Below are 23,046 nucleotides of genomic sequence, written 5' to 3' on the forward strand. Positions count from 1 at the left end.
TACCAAATAAACTCAAGTAAAACAATTATTAAAAAGTAACAATAATGAGACTACATACAGGGGTCAATGTGTGGGTTAAAGGTTAGTCGAGGTCATTTGTCCAAGTAGGTAGAGGTTAGTCGAGGTCATTTGTCCATGTAGGTAGAGGGGTAAAGGTTAGTCGAGGTCATTTGTCCTTGTAGGTAGAGGTAAAGGTTAGTCGAGGTCATTTGTCCATGTAGGTAGAGGGGTAAAGGTTAATCGAGGTATTTTGTCCATGTAGGTAGAGGTAAAGGTTAGTCGAGGTCATTTGTCCATGTAGGTAGAGGTAAAGGTTAGTCGAGGTCATTTGTCCATGTAGGTAGAGGGGTAAAGGTTAGTCGAGGTCATTTGTCCATGTAGGTAGGGGTAAAGGTTAGTCGAGGTCATTTGTCCATGTAGGTAGAGGTAAAGGTTAGTCGAGGTCATTTGTCCATGTAGGTAGAGGGGTAAAGGTTAGTCGAGGTCATTTGTCCATGTAGGTAGGGGTAAAGGTTAGTCGAGGTCATTTGTCCATGTAGGTAGAGGGGTAAAGGTTAGTCGAGGTCATTTGTCCATGTAGGTAGAGGGGTAAAGGTTAGTCGAGGTCATTTGTCCATGTAGGTAGAGGTAAAGGTTAGTCGAGGTCATTTGTCCATGTAGGTAGAGGTAAAGGTTAGTCGAGGTCATTTGTCCATGTATTTGGTAGGGGGTAAAGGTTAGTCGAGGTCATTTGTCCATGTAGGTAGAGGGGTAAAGTGGGGGATGGGACTATACATAGATAATAAACAGCGAGTAGCGAGCAGTGTAAAAACAAATGGAGGGGGGGGGGAATGTAATAGTCTGGTGGCCATTTGATTAGTTGTGATTAGTTGTTCAGCAGTCTTATGGCTTGGGGGTAGAACCTGTTCAGGAGCATTTTGGTTCTAGACTCCGGTACCGCTTGTCATACAGTAGCAGAGAGCATTGGGTTAAAGCGACCCTCCTCAAAGCATAGGTGTCGACCCAGTAACCCCTGGAACTGAACAGGGCTAGACGTGACCTGGTTACCCACCTGGTGGAATGTACTGGCAGGACCCAGAGGAGTTGACCAGGACATTGGTGTGGAAGGTAGCGTCAAACCTCTCGTCTGCACTGGAGGAGAGAAGAGAAGAGACACAGATGAATGATCTGATAGATGTTGTATGGAGGGTAACTAAGTCTGTTGTCATGGAGATATAAATAAAGAGGGGGGGGGCAAAATAGAGAGAAGAGAGAAACAGAGAGAGGAGGAGAGAGAGAAACAGAGAGAGGAGTAGAGAGAGAGAGAGGAGAGAAACAGAGAGAGGAGGAGAGAGAGAGAGAGAGAAGAGAGAAACAGAGAGAGGAGAGAGAGAGAGAGAGAGGAGAGAGAGAGAAGAGAGAAACAGAGAGAGGAGAGAGAGAGAGAGAAGAGAGAAACAGAGAGGAGAGAGAGAAGAGAGAGAGAGAAGAGAGAAACAGAGAGAAACAGAGAGAGAAGAGAGAGAGAGAGAGAGAAGAGAGAAACAGAGAGGAGTAGAGAGAGAGAGAAGAGAGAAACAGAGAGGAGGAGAGAGAGAGAGAGAAACAGAGAGAAACAGAGAGAGGAGAAGAGAGAAACAGAGAGAAGAGAGAGAGAAGAGAGAAACAGAGAGGAGTAGAGAGAGAGAAGAGAGAAACAGAGAGAAAGAGAGAGAGGAGAGAGAAACAGAGAGGAGAGAGAGAGAGAAGAGAGAAACAGAGAGAGAGAGAAAGAGAGAGAAGAGAGAAACAGAGAGAGAAGAGAGAGAGAGAGAGAAGAGAGAAACAGAGAGAGGAGAGAGAGAGAGAGAGAGAAACAGAGAGAGGAGGAGAGAGAATAGAGAAACAGAGAGAGAAGAGAGAGAGAGAGAGAGAGAGAGAGAGAATAGAGAAACAGAGAGAGGAGAGAGAGAGAGAAGAGAGAAACAGAGAGAGGAGAGAGAGAAAGAGAGAGAGAGAAACAGAGTGAAGGAGAGAAAGAGAAGAGAGAGCAAAAAGGAGAGAGATAGAGAAGGAGAGAGAGAAACAGAGAGAGGAGAGAGAGAGAAAATGAGAGAGAGATAGAGGAGAGAGAGAAACAGAGAGAGGAGGAGAGAGAGATATCTTAGACAGAGGGCTCAGTACTGAGCGAGACAGACAGTGTGTATATTATTGATCCGGTCCTCCTTCAGAAAGGGTTTCATCAGAGGTGGCTCAGCGTGTGGTGGGACTGGCTTCAGAAACACTACCATCAAACTGAGATACATCACAAATACATCCGAACAAACACCATATATCACAGGTATTACAGCCTAGACTAACCCCCCGCATCCCTGTTCACCCCGCATCCCTCCGCATCCCTCCTCACCCCCACATCCCTCCTCAACCCCCTGCATCCCTCCTCACCCCCCCTGCATCCCTCCTCACCCCCCGCATTCCTCTTCACCTCCGCATCCCTCCTCAACCCCCTCACCCCTGCATTCCTCCTCATCCCTGCATTCCTCTTCACCTCTGCATCCCTCCTCACCCCCCGCATCCCTCTTCATCCCCCGCATCCCTCCTCACCCCCCGCATCCCTCCTCACCCCCCGCATCCCTCCTCATCCCCCCGCATCCCTCCTCATCCCCCGCATTCCTCCCTCACCCCCAGCATCCCTCCTCATCCCCAGCATCCCTCCTCACCCCCAGCATCCCTCCTCACCCCCAGCATCCCTCCTCACCCCATCGTTACTCCCCAGATATATATTAAAACATTTTGGGGGGAAAAGAGTGATTGATCAGATAAAAGTGGCTTTTGACCTTCCCTGGTAAATGTTGCTTCTCCAGATCAGATCCCAGCATCAGTGCATTATGAGAGCCAATGACTAATAAATGAAAGTGCTCATCTTCCCCAGAAAATAAGATGATAATTCTCCTGATTCATGCAGACGTCCATTAGTCTGTTTTGAAATGACGAGTGGTTACGTGACTGATGCCACTAGAACAGGAAGTGGATTGGAAACAACGTACACTATTGGCTGACGCACAACAAGCCCTTGCACTAAATGCAGGCCAACAAAAAAATGACTGTAACCAAACCCAAAAGAAGACATCACGATTTACATAATGTAATGTTGATCTATTGCTGCATGTCCCTGTCATAATCAGATATGATAATTGTTCCATTTGTTCAGACGAGAGGAAGCTGCAGGCTTGGTTGTTTGGCAATGTTGGGATGAATCCTATCTCCCAAATGGCACCATATCCCCTAAATAGTGCACTACTTTAGACCTATGGGTCCTGGTGAAAAGTAGTGCGCTGAACAGGAAATAGAGGGTCATTTAGAACACACCCTGATAATCACCCGGTCCATTGTCCAAGAACAAAGGTTTCTAAATTAGCAGCGTTGTCGAGGCCAGCTGAATACAAATGAACTAACGCTGGTTAGGAAGTTATAAATATTATTTGGTTTGTTTTAATGTTCTTGTACTTGAAACCATCCATCCACACTGTTGTAGGCTTGTACCTTGTACAGTGTTTCTCTGTTTTAAATCAACATTTAGTAATTTAATGAATTGATTAATAATGTTTTTTAAACTACATAATCCAACTAGCGCATGTTGGTTTATGACTATGAATCAATAATCACACAACATCATATTAAACAAGATATATGAATCACATTAATATGATTCATATATCTCATTTAATATGATTCATATACCTCGTTTAATATGATTCATATATCTCATTTAATATGATTCATATACCTCGTTTAATATGATTCATACCAGCAATTACACTCCGAGTTCGGAACGGCTTTTAACGTCAACTGTAATGACGCTGTTAAAATGTGCTCCTGGGTCGGAGTGAGGCATGTGAGACAAACAGTCGGTGTTTTAAGTACATGGTCCCCCCCCGTCTAAAGCCGTGACAACAACACTCTTAATGACTTCCTGGCTACATAAAACCGTGACACATCTCATTTCATGGTGTAACACAGGGACGTACCTGGAGGGGTGGAGTAATGGTGTAACACAGGGACGTACCTGGAGGGGGGGGATAATGGTGGAACACAGAGACGTACCTGGAGGGGGGTATGGTGTAACACAGAGACGTACCTGGAGGGGGGGTAATGGTGTAACACAGGGACGTACCTGGAGGGGGGTAATGGTGTAACACAGGGACGTACCTGGAGGGGGGTAATGGTGTAACACAGGGACGTACCTGGGGGGGGGGTAATGGTGTAACACAGGGACATACCTGGAGGGGGGTAATGGTGTAACACAGAGACGTACCTGGAGGGGGAAATGGTGTAACACAGAGACGTACCTGGAGGGGGGTAATGGTGTAACACAGGGACGTACCTGGAGGGGGGTAATGGTGTAACACAGAGACGTACCTGGAGGGGGGTAATGGTGTAACACAGAGACGTACCTGGAGGGGGGTAATGGTGTAACACAGGGACGTACCTGGAGGGGGGTAATGGTGTAACACAGAGACGTACCTGGAGGGGGGGGTAATGGTGTAACACAGAGACGTACCTGGAGGGGGGGTAATGGTGTAACACAGAGACGTACCTGGAGGGGGTAATGGTGTAACACAGGGACGCACCTGGAGGGGGGAATGGTGTAACACAGGGACGTACCTGGAGGGGGTAATGGTGTAACACAGAGACGTACCTGGAGGGGGTAATGGTGTAACACAGGGACGTACCTGGAGAGAGGGGGTAATGGTGTAACACAGGGACGTACCTGGAGGGGGGGTAATGGTGTAACACAGGGACGTACCTGGAGGGAGGGGGGATGGTGTAACACAGGGACGTACCTGGAGGGGGGTAATGGTGTAACACAGGGACATACCTGGAGGGGGGTAATGGTGTAACACAGGGACATACCAGGAGGAGGGGGTAATGGTGTAACACAGGGACGTACCTGGGGGGGGGTAATGGTGTAACACAGGGACGTACCTGGAGGGGGGGGTAATGGTGTAACACAGGGACATACCTGGAGGGGGGGTTAATGGTGTAACACAGGGACATACCTGGAGGGGGGGGCGGTAATGGTGTAACACGGGGACGTACCAGGACAACTCAAAAAGGAAGTAAGCTCGAGTTATAGATCATGTTTATCCTTTTATACATGAGTATTTGTGTGACACACGTCATACCACCAATCCCTTAAGGAAAGCATTGTACTGGCTTTCAGACAGACAAATACATGTACAGAATACAAACACCTTATTCCTTCAATATCACAGCTTCCTCCTTCAGGTAGAAGCTCCTCTCCAAATCTATACACTGCTTATAGAAATGTCCTCTCAAAACACTGTGTAGACAATGTTGTGTGTGTGCGCGTGTGTGTGTGTGTGTGTGTGTGTGTGTGTGTGTGTGTGTGTGTGTGTGTGTGTGTGTGTGTGTGTGTGTGTGTGTGTGTGTGTGTGTGTGTGTGTGTGTGTGTGTGTGTGTGTGTGTGTCCTGTTTCATCCTGTGAAAACACTATAGACAGAAACACAATAACTGGTTTTCAGGATCTATGTCTCAGAGAACTCTCAGGAGGGAAAGGAAAGGAATATCTTCTCAGAATGATGTCTTGTGTCACGACAGAGAGTTCGACAGGTACACTAAAGCCACCATGGTATTGGATATGAAGACAGTGGGCTTATAGCTCTACATTACCCAGGGAAGGCACAACGGCAGGTTGAGAGCAGAAATGGAAATATCTTACCTACATCTCACAGGGACGTTTTATTTATGTCTCATCTTCTCACTCTGGTGTATGTGAGGAAAGGACCAGGTAGAACGATCACAGGGACGTTTTATTTATGTCTCATCTTCTCACTCTGGTGTATGTGAGGAAAGGACCAGGTAGAACGATCACAGGGACGTTTTATTTATGTCTCATCTTCTCACTCTGGTGTATGTGAGGAAAGGACCAGGTAGAACGATTACAGGGACGTTTTATTTATGTCTCATCTTCTCACTCTGGTGTATGTGAGGAAAGGACCAGGTAGAACGATTACAGGGACGTTTTATTTATGTCTCATCTTCTCACTCTGGTGTATGTGAGGAAAGGACCAGGTAGAACGATCACAGGGACGTTTTATTTATGTCTCACCTTCTCACTCTGGTGTATGTGAGGAAAGGACCAGGTAGAACGATTACAGGGACGTTTTATTTATGTCTCATCTTCTCACTCTGGTGTATGTGAGGAAAGGACCAGGTAGAATGATCACAGGGACGTTTTATTTATGTCTCATCTTTCACTCTGGTGTATGTGAGGAAAGGACCAGGTAGAACGATTACAGGGACGTTTTATTTATGTCTCATCTTCTCACTCTGGTGTATGTGAGGAAAGGACCAGGTAGAACGATCACAGGGACGTTTTATTTATGTCTCATCTTCTCACTCTGGTGTATGTGAGGAAAGGACCAGGTAGAATGATCACAGGGACGTTTTATTTATGTCTCATCTTCTCACTCTGGTGTATGTGAGGAAAGGACCAGGTAGAACGATCACAGGGACGTTTTATTTATGTCTCATCTTCTCACTCTGGTGTATGTGAGGAAAGGACCAGGTAGAACGATCACAGGGACGTTTTATTTATGTCTCATCTTCTCACTCTGGTGTATTTGAGGAAAGGACCAGGTAGAACGATCACAGGGACGTTTTATTTATGTCTCATCTTCTCACTCTGGTGTATGTGAGGAAAGGACCAGGTAGAACGATTACAGGGACGTTTTATTTATGTCTCATCTTCTCTGGTGTATGTGAGGAAAGGACCAGGTAGAACGATCACAGGGACGTTTTATTTATGTCTCATCTTCTCTGGTGTATGTGAGGAAAGGACCAGGTAGAACGATCACAGGGACGTTTTATTTATGTCTCATCTTCTCTGGTGTATGTGAGGAAAGGACCAGGTAGAACGATCACAGGGACGTTTTATTTATGTCTCATCTTCTCTGGTGTATGTGAGGAAAGGACCAGGTAGAACGATCACAGGGACGTTTTATTTATGTCTCATCTTCTCTGGTGTATGTGAGGAAAGGACCAGGTAGAACGATCACAGGGACGTTTTATTTATGTCTCATCTTCTCTGTTGTATGTGAGGAAAGGACCAGGTAGAACGATCACAGGGATGTTTTATTTATGTCTCATCTCTCACTCTGGTGTATGTGAGGAAAGGACCAGGTAGAACGATTACAGGGACGTTTTATTTATGTCTCATCTTCTCACTCTGGTGTATGTGAGGAAAGGACCAGGTAGAACGATCACAGGGACGTTTTATTTATGTCTCATCTTCTCACTCTGGTGTATGTGAGGAAAGGACCAGGTAGAATGATCACAGGGACGTTTTATTTATGTCTCATCTTCTCACTCTGGTGTATGTGAGGAAAGGACCAGGTAGAACGATTACAGGGACGTTTTATTTATGTCTCATCTTCTCACTCTGGTGTATGTGAGGAAAGGACCAGGTAGAACGATCACAGGGACGTTTTATTTATGTCTCATCTTCTCACTCTGGTGTATGTGAGGAAAGGACCAGGTAGAACGATCACAGGGACGTTTTATTTATGTCTCATCTTCTCACTCTGGTGTATGTGAGGAAAGGACCAGGTAGAACGATCACAGGGACGTTTTATTTATGTCTCATCTTCACTCTGGTGTATGTGAGGAAAGGACCAGGTAGAACGATCACAGGGACGTTTTATTTATGTCTCATCTTCTCACTCTGGTGTATGTGAGGAAAGGACCAGGTAGAACGATCACAGGGACGTTTTATTTATGTCTCACCTTCTCACTCTGGTGTATGTGAGGAAAGGACCAGGTAGAATGATTACAGGGACGTTTTATTTATGTCTCATCTTCTCACTCTGGTGTATGTGAGGAAAGGACCAGGTAGAACGATTACAGGGACGTTTTATTTATGTCTCATCTTCTCACTCTGGTGTATGTGAGGAAAGGACCAGGTAGAACGATCACAGGGATGTTTTATTTATGTCTCATCTTCTCACTCTGGTGTATGTGAGGAAAGGACCAGGTAGAACGATCACAGGGACGTTTTATTTATGTCTCATCTCACTCTGGTGTATGTGAGGAAAGGACCAGGTAGAACGATTACAGGGATGTTTTATTTATGTCTCATCTTCTCTGGTGTATGTGAGGAAAGGACCAGGTAGAACGATCACAGGGACGTTTTATTTATGTCTCATCTTCTCTGGTGTATGTGAGGAAAGGACCAGGTAGAACGATCACAGGGATGTTTTATTTATGTCTCATCTTCTCTGGTGTATGTGAGGAAAGGACCAGGTAGAACGATCACAGGGACGTTTTATTTATGTCTCATCTTCTCACTCTGGTGTATGTGAGGGAAGGACCAGGTAGAATGATCACAGGGACGTTTTATTTATGTCTCATCTTCTCACTCTGGTGTATGTGAGGAAAGGACCAGGTAGAACGATTACAGGGACGTTTTATTTATGTCTCACCTTCTCACTCTGGTGTATGTGAGGAAAGGACCAGGTAGAACGATTACAGGGACGTTTTATTTATGTCTCATCTTCTCACTCTGGTGTATGTGAGGAAAGGACCAGGTAGAACGATCACAGGGACAGATACAGATCATCTGCAGGAACTGACCTTTCCTACATATCTAACATCCTGTTCCTCTTCCTGTTTTTGGTTCATTCCTTCCTTTCTTTGTTCCTTCCATCCTTCCTTTTGTTCCTTTTCCCATCTGTAAATCTTCAGCTCCCTCCATCTATTCTTTGTCCAGGACTATAATGTTAGTGATCGCTGATCCTGACCATCACCTGCTTAATGTTCCGTATCATCCTATTAGACACACACACACGCACACACACACACACACACACACACACACACACGCTCACATACACACGCTCACATACACACGCTCACATACACACGCTCACATACACACGCTCACATACACACGCTCAAACACACACGCTCAAACACACACAAACCACCTCATTAAGAACACCTCCATCACCTTAAACAACGTAGCACAGACAGCATATGACATCAATCAACTTCAACACCATGTTATCTTGTAGTCAGTACTCCATTACAAGGGAGGGAGGGAGGGAGGGAGGGAGGGAGGGAGGGAGTTATCAATGCATTGCCATCAGCATCTTCTCTCTTGTAACAATGACTCTCATCCACTGACACTTAAAATTACCACCAGCAATTACACTCCGAGTTCGGAACGGCTTTTAACGTCAACTGTAATGACGCTGTTAAAATGTGCTCCTGGGTCGGAGTGAGGCATGTGAGACAAACAGTCAGTGTTTTAAGTACATGGTCCCCCGTTGTGTTCTGGCCTTTTATTGGTTCAAATAGAAAAGGCAGACATTCTGTTTAGTTTCTTCTCATAACCCTGATCCATTGGAATGAGTTACTTTCTGTCCGTCACATACAAACTATTCTGGAGTAATACTGAGATACGGCAATATGGCATGGTTGGAACGTTTCTAAATCCGTGACAACAACACTGTGAATGACTTCCTGGCCACATAAAACAGTGACAACAACACTCTTAATGACTTCCTGGCCACATAAAACAGTGACAACAACACTCTTAATGACTTCCTGGCCACATAAAACAGTGACAACAACACTCTTAATGACTTCCTGGCCACATAAAACAGTGACAACAACACTCTTAATGACTTCCTGGCCACATAAAACAGTGACAACAACACTCTTAATGACTTCCTGGCCACATAAAACAGTGACAACAACACTCTTAATGACTTCCTGGCCACATAAAACAGTGACAACAACACTCTTAATGACTTCCTGGCTACATAAAACGGTGACACATCTCATTTCAAAGCAAGTGTGGCCCATCTGAAAATGTGTATTAATTGTGAGTCACGCCTTCTCTTCTCTTAAATGTAATTGGAATTTTTGTCTGCAGCTCGTCCCATAATGGTTGGAGCTCCATCTTCTCCCCTCCATATTCTGTCTATTTCCCTGGATAAATAAGGCTACAGAAATCTGTTTTCTCAAAGCAAGTTTAGCCTTAATCTGGAAGCCTGTTCAGGAGGTCCTGAGGCAATGAGGTTCAGCTCTCAGGGATACAAACACTAGTGGACAGTTTTCACAAGCTGTCCTGCTGAATCTGGGCCGAGAGATTCAAGTTCCTCAGTGTCCAAATCCCTAAGGACTTAAAATAGTGTGACAGCACCTCTTCCCCCTCAGGAGATTGAAAAGGTTTGGCATGGGCTCTCAGATCCTCTAAAAGTTCTACAGCTGTTCCACTGAGAGCATCTTGACTGGCTGCATCACTGCTTGGTATGGTAATAACACCGCCTTCAATCACATGGTGCTACAGAGGCTGGTGCGGACAGCCCAGTACATCACTGGGGACGAGCTGCCTGCCATCCAGGACCCCCTGCCATTCAGTCTCTATGCACACACACACTCACCATAATTTGCTCACACACACATAATATGCACATCCATTTATACTGACTCTACACATCCACTCACATACAAGCTGCTGCTACTCTATTTATCTAATATCCTGTTGCCTAGTAACCTTACCCCTATACATATCTACCTCCATCACTCCAGTATCCCTGTCTCCTTACCCCTATACATATCTATACATATCTACCTCCATCACTCCAGTATCACCTTACCTCTATACATATCTACCTCCATCACTCCAGTATCCCTGTCACCTTACCCCTATCCATATCTACCTTCATCACTCTAGTATCCCTGTCCCCTTACCCCTATACATATCTACCTCCATCACTCCAGTATCCCTGTCTCCTATACATATCTACCTCCATCACTCCAGTATCCCTGTCTCCTTACCCCTATACATATCTATACATATCTACCTCCATCACTCCAGTATCACCTTACCTCTATACATATCTACCTCCATCACTCCAGTATCCCTGTCTCCTACCCCTATCCATATCTACCTCCATCACTCCAGTATCACCTTACTCCCTATACATATCTACCTCCATCACTCCAGTATCCCTGTCACCTTACTCCTATACATATCTACATCCATCACTCCAGTATCACCTTACCCCTATACATATCTACCTCCATCACTCCAGTATCCCTGTCACCTTACTCCTATACATATCTACCTCCATCACTACAGTATCCCTGTCCCCTTACCCCTATACATATCTACCTCCATCACTCCAGTATCACCTTACCACTATACATATCTACCTCCATCACTCCAGTATCCCTGTCTACCCTATACATATCTACCTCCATCACTCCAGTATCACCTTACCTCTATACATATCTACCTCCATCACTCTAGTATCCCTGTCACCTTACCCCTATACATATCTATACATATCTACCTCCATCACTCCAGTATCACCTTACCTCTATACATATCTACCTCCATCACTCCAGTATCCCTGTCTCCTTACCCCTATACATATCTATACATATCTACCTCCATCACTCCAGTATCACCTTACCTCTATACATATCTACCTCCATCACTCCAGTATCCCTGTCACCTTACCCCTATCCATATCTACCTTCATCACTCTAGTATCCCTGTCCCCTTACCCCTATACATATCTACCTCCATCACTCCAGTATCCCTGTCACCTTACCACTATACATATCTACCTCCATCACTCCAGTATCACCTTCCCTCTATACATATCTACCTCCATCACTCCAGTATCCCTGTCTCCTTACCTCTATACATATCTACCTCCATCACTCCAGTATCCCTGTCACCTTACCACTATACATATCTACCTCCATCACTCCAGTATCCCTGTCACCTTACCCCTATACATATCTACCTCCATCACTCCAGTATCACCTTACCTCTATACATATCTACCTCCATCACTCCAGTATCCCTGTCTCCTTACCCCTATACATATCTACCTCCATCACTCCAGTATCCCTGTCACCTTACCCCTATACATATCTACCTCCATCACTCCAGTATCACCTTACCCTATACATATCTACCTCCATCACTCCAGTATCCCTGTCTCCTTACCCCTATACATATATACCTCCATCACTCCAGTATCCCTGTCCCCTTCCCCCTATACATATCTACCTCCATCACTCCAGTATCCCTGTCACCTTACCCCTATACATATCTACCTCCATCACTCCAGTATCCCTGTCACCTTACCCCTATACATATCTACCTCCATCACTCCAGTATCACCTTACCCCTATACATATCTACCTCCATCACTCCAGTATCCCTGTCACCTTACCCCTATACATATCTACCTCCATCACTCCAGTATCACCTTACCCCTATACATATCTACCTCCATCACTCCAGTATCCCTGTCACCTTACCCCTATACATATCTACCTCCATCACCTTACCCCTATACATATCTACCTCCATCACTCCAGTATCCCTGTCACCTTACCCCTATACATATCTACCTCCATCACTCCAGTATCCCTGTCTCCTTACCCCTATACATATCTACCTCCATCACTCCAGTATCACCTTACCCCTATACATATCTACCTCCATCACTCCAGTATCCCTGTCACCTTACCCCTATACATATCTACCTCCATCACTCCAGTATCACCTTACCCCTATACATATCTACCTCCATCACTCCAGTATCACCTTACCTCTATACATATCTACCTCCATCACTCCAGTATCCCTGTCTCCTTACCTCTATACATATCTACCTCCATCACTCCAGTATCCCTGTCTCCTTACCTCTATACATATCTACTTCCATCACTCCAGTGTTCCTGCACATTGTTAATATGGTACTGGAACTGACCCTGTATATAACTACTGACCCTGGAACTGACCCTGTATATACCGTAACTACTGACCCTGTATATAACTACTGACTCTGGAACTGACCCTGTATATAACTACTGACCCTGTATATAACTACTGACCCTGGAACTGACCCTGTACATAACTACCGACCCTGGAACTGACCCTGTATATACCGTAACTACTGACCCTGTATATAACTACTGACCCTGTATATAACTACTGACCCTGGATCTGATTCTGTATATAACTACTGACCCTGGATCTGATTCTGTATATAGTATAAGTATTTACTATATTATGTTCTTCTTGTGTGTTTTTGTTCTACATTGCTATTGATGTCTACCTTGTTATTGATGTCTACCTTGTTATTGATGTCTACATTGTTATTGATGTCTACCTTGTTATTGATGTCTACATTGTTATTGATGTCTACCTTGTTATTGATGTCTACCTTGTTATTGATGTCTACATTGTTATTGATGTCTACCTTGTTATTGATGTCTACCTTGTTATTGATGTCTACCTTGTTATTGATGTCTACCTTGTTATTGATGTCTACATTGTTATTGATGTCTACATTGTTATTGATGTCTACCTTGTTATTGATGTCTACCTTGTTATTGATGTCTACCTTGTTATTGATGTCTACCTTGTTATTGATGTCTACCTTGTTATTGATGTCTACCTTGTTATTGATGTCTACCTTGTTATTGATGTCTACCTTGTTATTGATGTCTACCTTGTTATTGATGTCTACCTTGTTATTGATGTCTACCTTGTTATTGATGTCTACCTTGTTATTGATGTCTACCTTGTTATTGATGTCTACCTTGTTATTGATGTCTACCTTGTTATTGCTGTCTACCTTGTTATTGATGTCTACCTTGTTATTGATGTCTACCTTGTTATTGATGTCTACCTTGTTATTGATGTCTACCTTGTTATTGATGTCTACATTGTTATTGATGTCTACCTTGTTATTGATGTCTACCTTGTTATTGATGTCTACCTTGTTATTGATGTCTACCTTGTTATTGATGTCTACCTTGTTATTGATGTCTACATTGTTATTGATGTCTACATTGTTATTGATGTATACATTGTTATTGATGTCTACCTTGTTATTGATGTCTACATTGTTATTGATGTCTACCTTGTTATTGATGTCTACCTTGTTATTGATGTCTACCTTGTTATTGATGTCTACCTTGTTATTGATGTCTACCTTGTTATTGATGTCTACCTTGTTATTGATGTCTACCTTGTTATTGATGTCTACCTTGTTATTGATGTCTACATTGTTATTGATGTCTACATTGTTATTGATGTCTACCTTGTTATTGATGTCTACCTTGTTATTGATGTCTACCTTGTTATTGATGTCTACCTTGTTATTGATGTCTACCTTGTTATTGATGTCTACCTTGTTATTGATGTCTACCTTGTTATTGATGTCTACCTTGTTATTGCTGTCTACCTTGTTATTGCTGTCTACCTTGTTATTGATGTCTACCTTGTTATTGATGTCTACCTTGTTATTGATGTCTACCTTGTTATTGATGTCTACCTTGTTATTGATGTCTACATTGTTATTGATGTCTACATTGTTATTGATGTCTACCTTGTTATTGATGTCTACATTGCTATTGATGTCTACATTGTTATTGATGTCTACCTTGTTATTGATGTCTACCTTGTTATTGATGTCTACCTTGTTATTGATGTCTACCTTGTTATTGATGTCTACATTGTTATTGATGTCTACCTTGTTATTGATGTCTACCTTGTTATTGATGTCTACATTGCTATTGATGTCTACATTGCTATTGATGTCTACATTGCTATTGATGTCTACATTGCTATTGATGTCTACATTGTTATTGATGTCTACATTGTTATTGATGTCTACATTGCTATTGATGTCTACATTGTTATTGATGTCTACCTTGTTATTGATGTCTACATTGTTATTGATGTCTACATTGCTATTGATGTCTACATTGTTATTGATGTCTACATTGCTATTGATGTCTACATTGTTATTGATGTCTACATTGTTATTGATGTCTACATTGTTATTGATGTCTACATTGCTATTGATGTCTACATTGTTATTGATGTCTACATTGCTATTGATGTCTACATTGCTATTGATGTCTACATTGTTATTGATGTCTACATTGTTATTGTTTAACACATTGTTGGGGTTAGAGCTGCAAGAAAGGCATTTCACTGTACTTGTGCATGTGACATTAAACCTTGACACTGTCAGCTACCTCAGAGGTCTCAGGTTCCCTGGCTGGCTCCTTCAACCCAACCCAGTCTGACAGCTCAACGGAAGAGGGCACGAAAACACGCACACATCCTGTCCCCTTGACACACGCACACATCCTGTCCCCTAGACACATCTCAAACAGACTGTGGGTATTGTTGTCTCCTTCTACCCTGTCACAGTTGGTAATCGCCAGGTGACATGTTCCTAGACGTCAGTATGATTCCCGTACCGGCGTCAGACAGCCAGCAACCTCAGTAGACTAGCCGATGTTTCAGCACTAAAACGCTGTTGTTTGAAATGTACCATATCACCAAAATAATATTTGGGGGTCTATCCATTATGCTATATCAGTATTGTATGAAATCTACCATACCAACAACATCCATATCTATCTACTAACTGTATCAGTTAATAACTAGGTCCGGCACCATTGAGAGCAGGCGGGGGCAGAGTTACGATTCAGGGTTCATTGAAAAAACAAAATGGCTGACGTCACCATCTGTAAGACACTGTGGGAGTGGTTCTGCTAGAGCGTTCCCTGAATCAGTGGGCTGTACAGAACCATATGACCTCTCCATTTATCTCCATGGACTGGATCCTGCTACGGACAACACAGGGGCGTACGGGGACAGGAGAGATGGAGGCTACAAGCCAGGTTAGGTGTTTGCAGAGACTATAGTTTGGTGACTACGTAAGAAAAAAGAACAAAAGACAAGTAAAATCAATCGAAGGATACAAATATCAATTTATGAGTAGATGCACTGTTTCAGCTGGGGGGTCAGATTTTTTGTCTCCTATTCTGTTTTGAAAACAATATTATGTCAACTTCAGTGGAAGTGGAATCCCTTGGTAATTCTATCCCATGTACAGTGGACAATCCACAAACACTGATTTCGTCATCCAGCTCTTTCCTACATATTACCCATCATGGCAATGGGCCACAGATGCAAAGCCTCATGGGTATTGTGGTTTATTTATGTCCTGTAGGCAATCAATTCGTAGTCATTTCATTAGTCCACGCTCTGACCAAGGGTGAAATCAAACCACAGGGGAGTTGTCTGTCTACAAATGGGTTACTTAGTGGACTAATGTGTATCAATTGAACTCCCCTAGGAGAAAATTAAACACCACTAGCCTGCTACTGCAACATAGCAGGCGTGGGAAAGACACCTGAGCGGAGGCCCCACTTCCCTTTTTGGAAGTTAGGTTGAAAATACTGTATCCCTGAAATCCAGAAACATCTGCTTACTTCTACTGCAGACATTGTGTTCAGTTTGTTTTGTCAACTTCAGCTCCTTCTCCTGACATACATAGGCCACTGGCCAAATCTTGCCAGACCCATTTTACCCCATACTAGAACACACTAGATTACAGTAACATAAGCCATTCATACATCATAGCTCTATGCTTATTGGTTGAGACCGTGGCAGTGAGGGCCTACCTGTTGTAGAGGAGGATATCAGGAACCCAGATCTGATTGGAGGGGAAACGAAGGTTCTGAACACCTGGGAAGTTCTCTGGGTTCCAGGAGAGGTAAGTATCTGTCCAGTGCTAGAAGGGAGAGGAGAGGAGAGGAGAGGAGAGGCAGAAAGAATGGAGAAGAGAAGGAGATGAGAGATCAGAGTTTTTACATGGACAATTCCCAAATACACTGATCCATTCACAGGCCTTCTGTACTGTATGTAAAACACATTAGGGCACATGACAGTTCTGTAATTAGCTTCAAAACACTTTCAATCAAACACGAATAATCAAATAGAACAGCCATCCTTGCTCCCAATAAGTGGTCCCTATGTCTGTGCCCTTGGCCAGCAGTGGCAGGAGGTTGGGTCATGTTTTGGGCTGTGACTCAACCTTCTAATCCATCTATTAGGCCATGAGAGTCACACAAACTCCACCGTATAGAAGCACATAAAAGTACTTTGAAAAGAGACGTTGTGCATTTCACATCCTTTACTCACATGACTGAACTGAATGATGTGTAACGCGCTGTGAGAGTGTCTGTGTGTCCTCAGATGTTTTTTGCCATAGGTGTGTTCCCTAACGCACAGAGGGAGTCCATCTACTGATGTGGCTACTGAAACTCAGTGCCAGTACATTGGACACACACACACAAACGTGGACATTGGTGTGTGCTTGCCTGCGTGCACGCACACTTATGTTGTGTGTGTGTGTGTGTGTGTGTGTGTGTGCGAGTGTGTTTGTGTGTGTGTGCGAGTGTGTGTGTGTGAGTGTTTATACAAGTATGTGTACACTTCATGGCATGCCAACATCATGTCACCTCCTCTAGACTTCCCTGACAAACAGTGTTATTTATGTAGCTAATCTCTCCACTAGTCGTCTTCTCTGAACAAACATGGCTTTTATAGTCCTAGAGAGGCCTGTCCTTGACTCTCTCTGTCTTTCATGTTCAAGCTTTGTAGTGGTGGTGAAATAGATCAAAGAGAAACATTAGGCTACATCAGGACATCTCTAAACACAGTTTATATCAAGAGAACACTAGTCTACATCAGGACAACTCTAAACACAGTTTATATCAAGAGAACACTAGTCTACATCAGGACATCTCTAAACACAGTTTATATCAAGAGAACACTAGTCTACATCAGGACATCTCTAAACACAGTTTATATCAAGAGAACACTATGCTACATCAGGAAATCTCTAAACACAGGTTGGAAAAGGAACACAGATTGGAGGAGTAATACATTTGGGAGTTTGTCCAACAGTCTAAATGTTTCTAATTGATGTCATTAAGGGCTAATTTCATTCCTGGAACTGTAAACACAGAATAGAACACTGAGAATATATTCTGGGATAGAACACTGTGAGAATATATTCTGGGATAGAATACTGTGAGAATATATTCTGGGATAGAACACTGAGAATATATTCTGGGATAGAACACTGTGAGAATATATTCTGGGATAGAACACTGAGAATATATTCTGGGATAGAACACTGAGAATATATTCTGGGATAGAACACTGTGAGAATATATTCTGGGATAGAACACTGAGAATATATTCTGGGATAGAACACTGAGAATATATTCTGGGATAGAACACTGAGAATATATTCTGGGATAGAACACTGAGAATATATTCTGGGATAGAACACTGAGAATATATTCTGGGATAGAACACTGAGAATATATTCTGGGATAGAACACCGAGAATATATTCTGGGATAGAACACTGTGAGAATATATTCTGGGATAGAACACTGTGAGAATATATTCTGGGATAGAACAGAGAATATATTCTGGGATAGAACAGAGAATATATTCTGGGATAGAACACTGAGAATATATTCTGGGATAGAACACTGTGAGAATATATTCTGGGATAGAACACTGAGAATATATTCTGGGATAGAACACTGTGAGAATATATTCTGGGATAGAACACTGAGAATATATTCTGGGATAGAACACTGTGAGAATATATTCTGGGATAGAACACAGAGAATATATTCTGGGATAGAACACTGAGAATATATTCTGGGATAGAACAGAGAATATATTCTGGGATAGAACACTGAGAATTTAGTCTAACATTGTAAATGCTGACTCCACAAAGTAAAGGTTTAAAGCAGGATGCATCATCTACTCCAGGTTGTAAACACTTCCTAAATTACCCCATTTCTTGTTAATGTAACTCTTGACCTGAAGCGTCTGCAAAATAAATGTGCTCCCCCGGCCCATTAGCAGAAAAGGGACTCCTGTATTAAGGCCAACACTTGCATCATTTATTGATGAAAAAAAAAAACACCGTCAGCCAGTCAGAGTCTGTTCACCTTGAGTGAAACTGACAGGTCAGATAAGAACACAGGACAGTGGATTGTGGTCAGAGGAGGCTGCTGAGGGGAGGACGACACATAACAATGGCTGGAAAGGAGCTAATGGAATTTATTTATTTATTTATTTATTTGACCTTTATTTAACTAGGCAAGTCAGTTAATAACAAATTCTTATTTTCAATGACTAGGAACAATGACGGCCTAACTGCCTGTTCAGTTAGTTCAGTGGCCTCATTTACAGGCTACCCTGAAAGGACATTGCCATGGAGACGCAGGGCGGGAGAAATGTAACCTTCTATCCAACCTCCAGCCAATGTGTCACTATCATCTGATAGATAATGTCCCCATGTTGTTACCCATCCCCCTGATGTATGACCTGATGGACTGTCTGTGGGCTCCTATGTTTCCAACAGTAATAGAAGATGTAGGAGACGTCCCAAAATGGCACCCTGTTCCCTACATAGTGCTTTACTTTCCACCAGAGCTCTACCCTATATTGGGAACATGGTGTCATTTGGGATGCAGATTTTAAAATTCAAAATGCTTCTTGCTAAATTCTTGCTCCAAACCTGAAGCCAAACAGCTGGGACATTTAGTCATTCAGCACTGGCTCGCTAAGTCAATCTGATATCTAAACTCCAGCCCGTTATCTGATCTGTGTTCGCGTCAGCAAGTCTCAGTGGGGGGGAAAACCTATAAACCATTAGAAATTGTGAGATTTTAATTGAACATTTCATATCCTTCCCTCATTGCAAGGACTTGGTTATGGACATCAGTTGGGAAGGGAGATCATATAGCGCCCACCGCAAGATACAAACACCAGCTTCAACAAGCAAATGAAACAAACAAAATGGCTATTATACTGCAAATGAGGGTCAGACACACAGAACTAGAGTCACACACACACACACACACACACAAAGGGTAGAAATTCTGCCTTACCAGCTGCAGCCAGGCGTTGGTCATCAGAACCTGGTTCTTCTCATCCTGGAGAAGAAAAGAAGGGGAAAAAGAAAAAGGAAATGTCTTCAGAGCAGAGGAGAGGTGTTTAGAATATCTCTGTTAGAATATCTCTGATAGAATATCTCTGATAGAATAAGACTCCACTCTGGGTGAAGAGCAGAGGTGTTTCAATGCATCTCTGTTAGAATAATAGAATAGAATAATAATATAGACTGTAGAGTTCTGGAGACTACTGTATCTAATATAGACTGTAGAGTTCTGGAGACTACTGTATCTAATATAGACTGTAGAGTTCTGGAGACTACTGTATCTAATACAGACTGTAGAGACTACTGTATCTAATACAGACTGTAGAGTTCTGGAGACTACTGTATCTAATACAGACTGTAGAGACTACTGTATCTAATATAGACTGTAGAGTTCTGGAGACTACTGTATCTAATACAGACTGTAGAGACTACTGTATCTAATACAGACTGTAGAGACTACTGTATCTAATATAGACTGTAGAGTTCTGGAGACTACTGTATCTAATACAGACTGTAGAGTTCTGGAGACTACTGTATCTAATACAGACTGTAGAGACTACTGTATCTAATACAGACTGTAGAGACTACTGTATCTAATATAGACTGTAGAGTTCTGGAGACTACTGTATCTAATATAGACTGTAGAGTTCTGGAGACTACTGTATCTAATACAGACTGTAGAGTTCTGGAGACTACTGTATCTAATACAGACTGTAGAGTTCTGGAGACTACTGTATCTAATATAGACTGTAGAGTTCTGGAGACTACTGTATCTAATACAGACTGTAGAGTTCTGGAGACTACTGTATCTAATATAGACTGTAGAGTTCTGGAGACTACTGTATCTAATACAGACTGTAGAGTTCTGTAGACTACTGTATCTAATATAGACTGTAGAGTTCTGGAGACTACTGTATCTAATATAGACTGTAGAGACTACTGTATCTAATACAGACTGTCGAGTTCTGGAGACTACTGTATCTAATATAGTCTGTAGAGTTCTGGAGACTACTGTATCTAATACAGACTGTAGAGTTCTGGAGACTACTGTATCTAATATAGACTGTAGAGTTCTGGAGACTACTGTATCTAATATAGTCTGTAGAGTTCTGGAGACTACTGTATCTAATATAGACTGTAGAGACTACTGTATCTAATACAGACTGTAGAGTTCTGGAGACTACTGTATCTAATATAGTCTGTAGAGTTCTGGAGACTACTGTATCTAATATAGTCTGTAGAGTTCTGGAGACTACTGTATCTAATATAGACTGTAGAGTTCTGGAGACTACTGTATCTAATATAGTCTGTAGAGTTCTGGAGACTACTGTATCTAATATAGACTGTAGAGTTCTGGAGACTACTGTATCTAATATAGTCTGTAGAGTTCTGGAGACTACTGTATCTAATATAGACTGTAGAGTTCTGGAGACTACTGTATCTAATATAGTCTGTAGAGTTCTGGAGACTACTGTATCTAATATAGACTGTAGAGACTACTGTATCTAATACAGACTGTAGAGTTCTGGAGACTACTGTATCTAATATAGTCTGTAGAGTTCTGGAGACTACTGTATCTAATATAGTCTGTAGAGTTCTGGAGACTACTGTATCTAATACAGACTGTAGAGACTACTGTATCTAATACAGACTGTAGAGTTCTGGAGACTACTGTATCTAATACAGACTGTAGAGACTACTGTATCTAATATAGTCTGTAGAGTTCTGGAGACTACTGTATCTAATACAGACTGTAGAGACTACTGTATCTAATACAGACTGTAGAGACTACTGTATCTAATATAGACTGTAGAGTTCTGGAGACTACTGTATCTAATACAGACTGTAGAGTTCTGGAGACTACTGTATCTAATACAGACTGTAGAGTTCTGGAGACTACCGTATCTAATACAGACGGTGGAGTTCTGGCTGTGGCTCGCATAAATTCATCCCTAAACTAACGGATGACTAAACTAAAGAAAACTAAACCGCTGAGGGGGATGTTGGCTCTGGTTTGAGTACCAAAACGCTTGCAGTTAAAATGTGTTTTCAGATGGAAGGCGGCCATCTTGGCAGGGCACCGTTGTAACATTTGGTCTGTGTTTGTTCCGGAACGGCTTCCAGGAACGATGAAGGAGGGAGGAGGAGGAGGGAGGAGAAGAAGAGAGGGGACAGCGAAGGATGGACATTGAAGTTGGATAAGACGAAAGAGAGAGAGAGACAGGAAGACAGCTGATCCCCTGTTCTACATGATGACCACAAACCAAACATCAGCCAGAGGAGAAAAGTTTGGTTGTTCTCTTTCGTCTTGAGGGTGAATCTCAGCATTAGTGGGCTGAGAGGGTAGTATTTAAACCAGTGCTACACGGTACATCAAGCTAATACAGGGTAACATGATCTAACTTGACACAGGTAGTCGTCACCAAATTACAGTAAAACATTACCATGAAAACGAGTGAAGACGCGAACAAACATTCCAGCACGTTGTAGAAAAAAACACTTTATATTTGTATAGGCATTCAATGTTTATTTATTTACAGCCTCCTGAATGATACACATCAGTAGTGAGAATGTCTCGGAGCTACTGAACTGTCTAACAAGTTGTTTTGGACGTGGTAGAGGAGGGAGACAGTTAAAACTCTTTCCCTTCAGCTAAGGATCAAGTATATCAGTGGATATGAATCTGTCTTAATGACAGATAGTGGTGCCTGTTGATGACAAAGCTACACTAGAGACAAGGAGCTCATTCGTAAGCAGAGCACACACACTAATTACACACTGCATGTAAATATCTAGGAGGAATGTTAATGACAGAACTCTGCCAGCGGTGGTCATCCCACCTCTATATCTCTTAATGAGAGAGACCTTCAGAGATACACTAGATACGCAATCTAAAGCTATAGATGCTCATCGTAGTCAGTGTCTAATGATACTGGCAAAACCCCTAACTTCCACTCACTTAGAGTCCCCTGGACATCAACGTAAGACTAAGTGAAATTCACCCCGCTGTGTCACAAAGCAGGAAGTCATCTGAAACCCTGTCTGTCACAAAGCAGGAAGTCATCTGAAACCCTGTCTGTCTGTGTCACAAAGCAGGCTGTCATCTGAACCCCTGTCTGTGTCACAAAGCAGGAAGTCATCTGAACCCCTGTCTGTCACAAAGCAGGCTGTCATCTGAACCCCTGTCT

The 23,046-nt window shown here is 42.7% G+C and overlaps 1 protein-coding gene across 1 annotated transcript in view; it reads right to left on the reverse strand.

Moving 5' to 3' along the window:
• Positions 1-1,051: 1,051 nt before the first annotated feature.
• The window catches only part of LOC121844713 (neuronal acetylcholine receptor subunit alpha-7-like), a gene marked incomplete at its 3' end in the record, with an annotated part of 57,494 nt that continues 35,499 nt past the window's right edge, over positions 1,052-23,046 (reverse strand). Inside the window, exons 3-5 of the mRNA XM_042315130.1 lie at positions 19,809-19,853; positions 16,507-16,616; positions 1,052-1,131 (exon numbers count right to left, since the gene is read on the reverse strand). Coding sequence (XP_042171064.1) covers positions 1,052-1,131; positions 16,507-16,616; positions 19,809-19,853 — 235 coding nt within the window. The remainder of the gene's footprint in view (positions 1,132-16,506; positions 16,617-19,808; positions 19,854-23,046) is intronic.

Source organism: Oncorhynchus tshawytscha, unplaced genomic scaffold (assembly GCF_018296145.1).
Source record: "Oncorhynchus tshawytscha isolate Ot180627B unplaced genomic scaffold, Otsh_v2.0 Un_contig_430_pilon_pilon, whole genome shotgun sequence".
NCBI classification, from domain to species: Eukaryota; Metazoa; Chordata; class Actinopteri; order Salmoniformes; family Salmonidae; genus Oncorhynchus; species Oncorhynchus tshawytscha.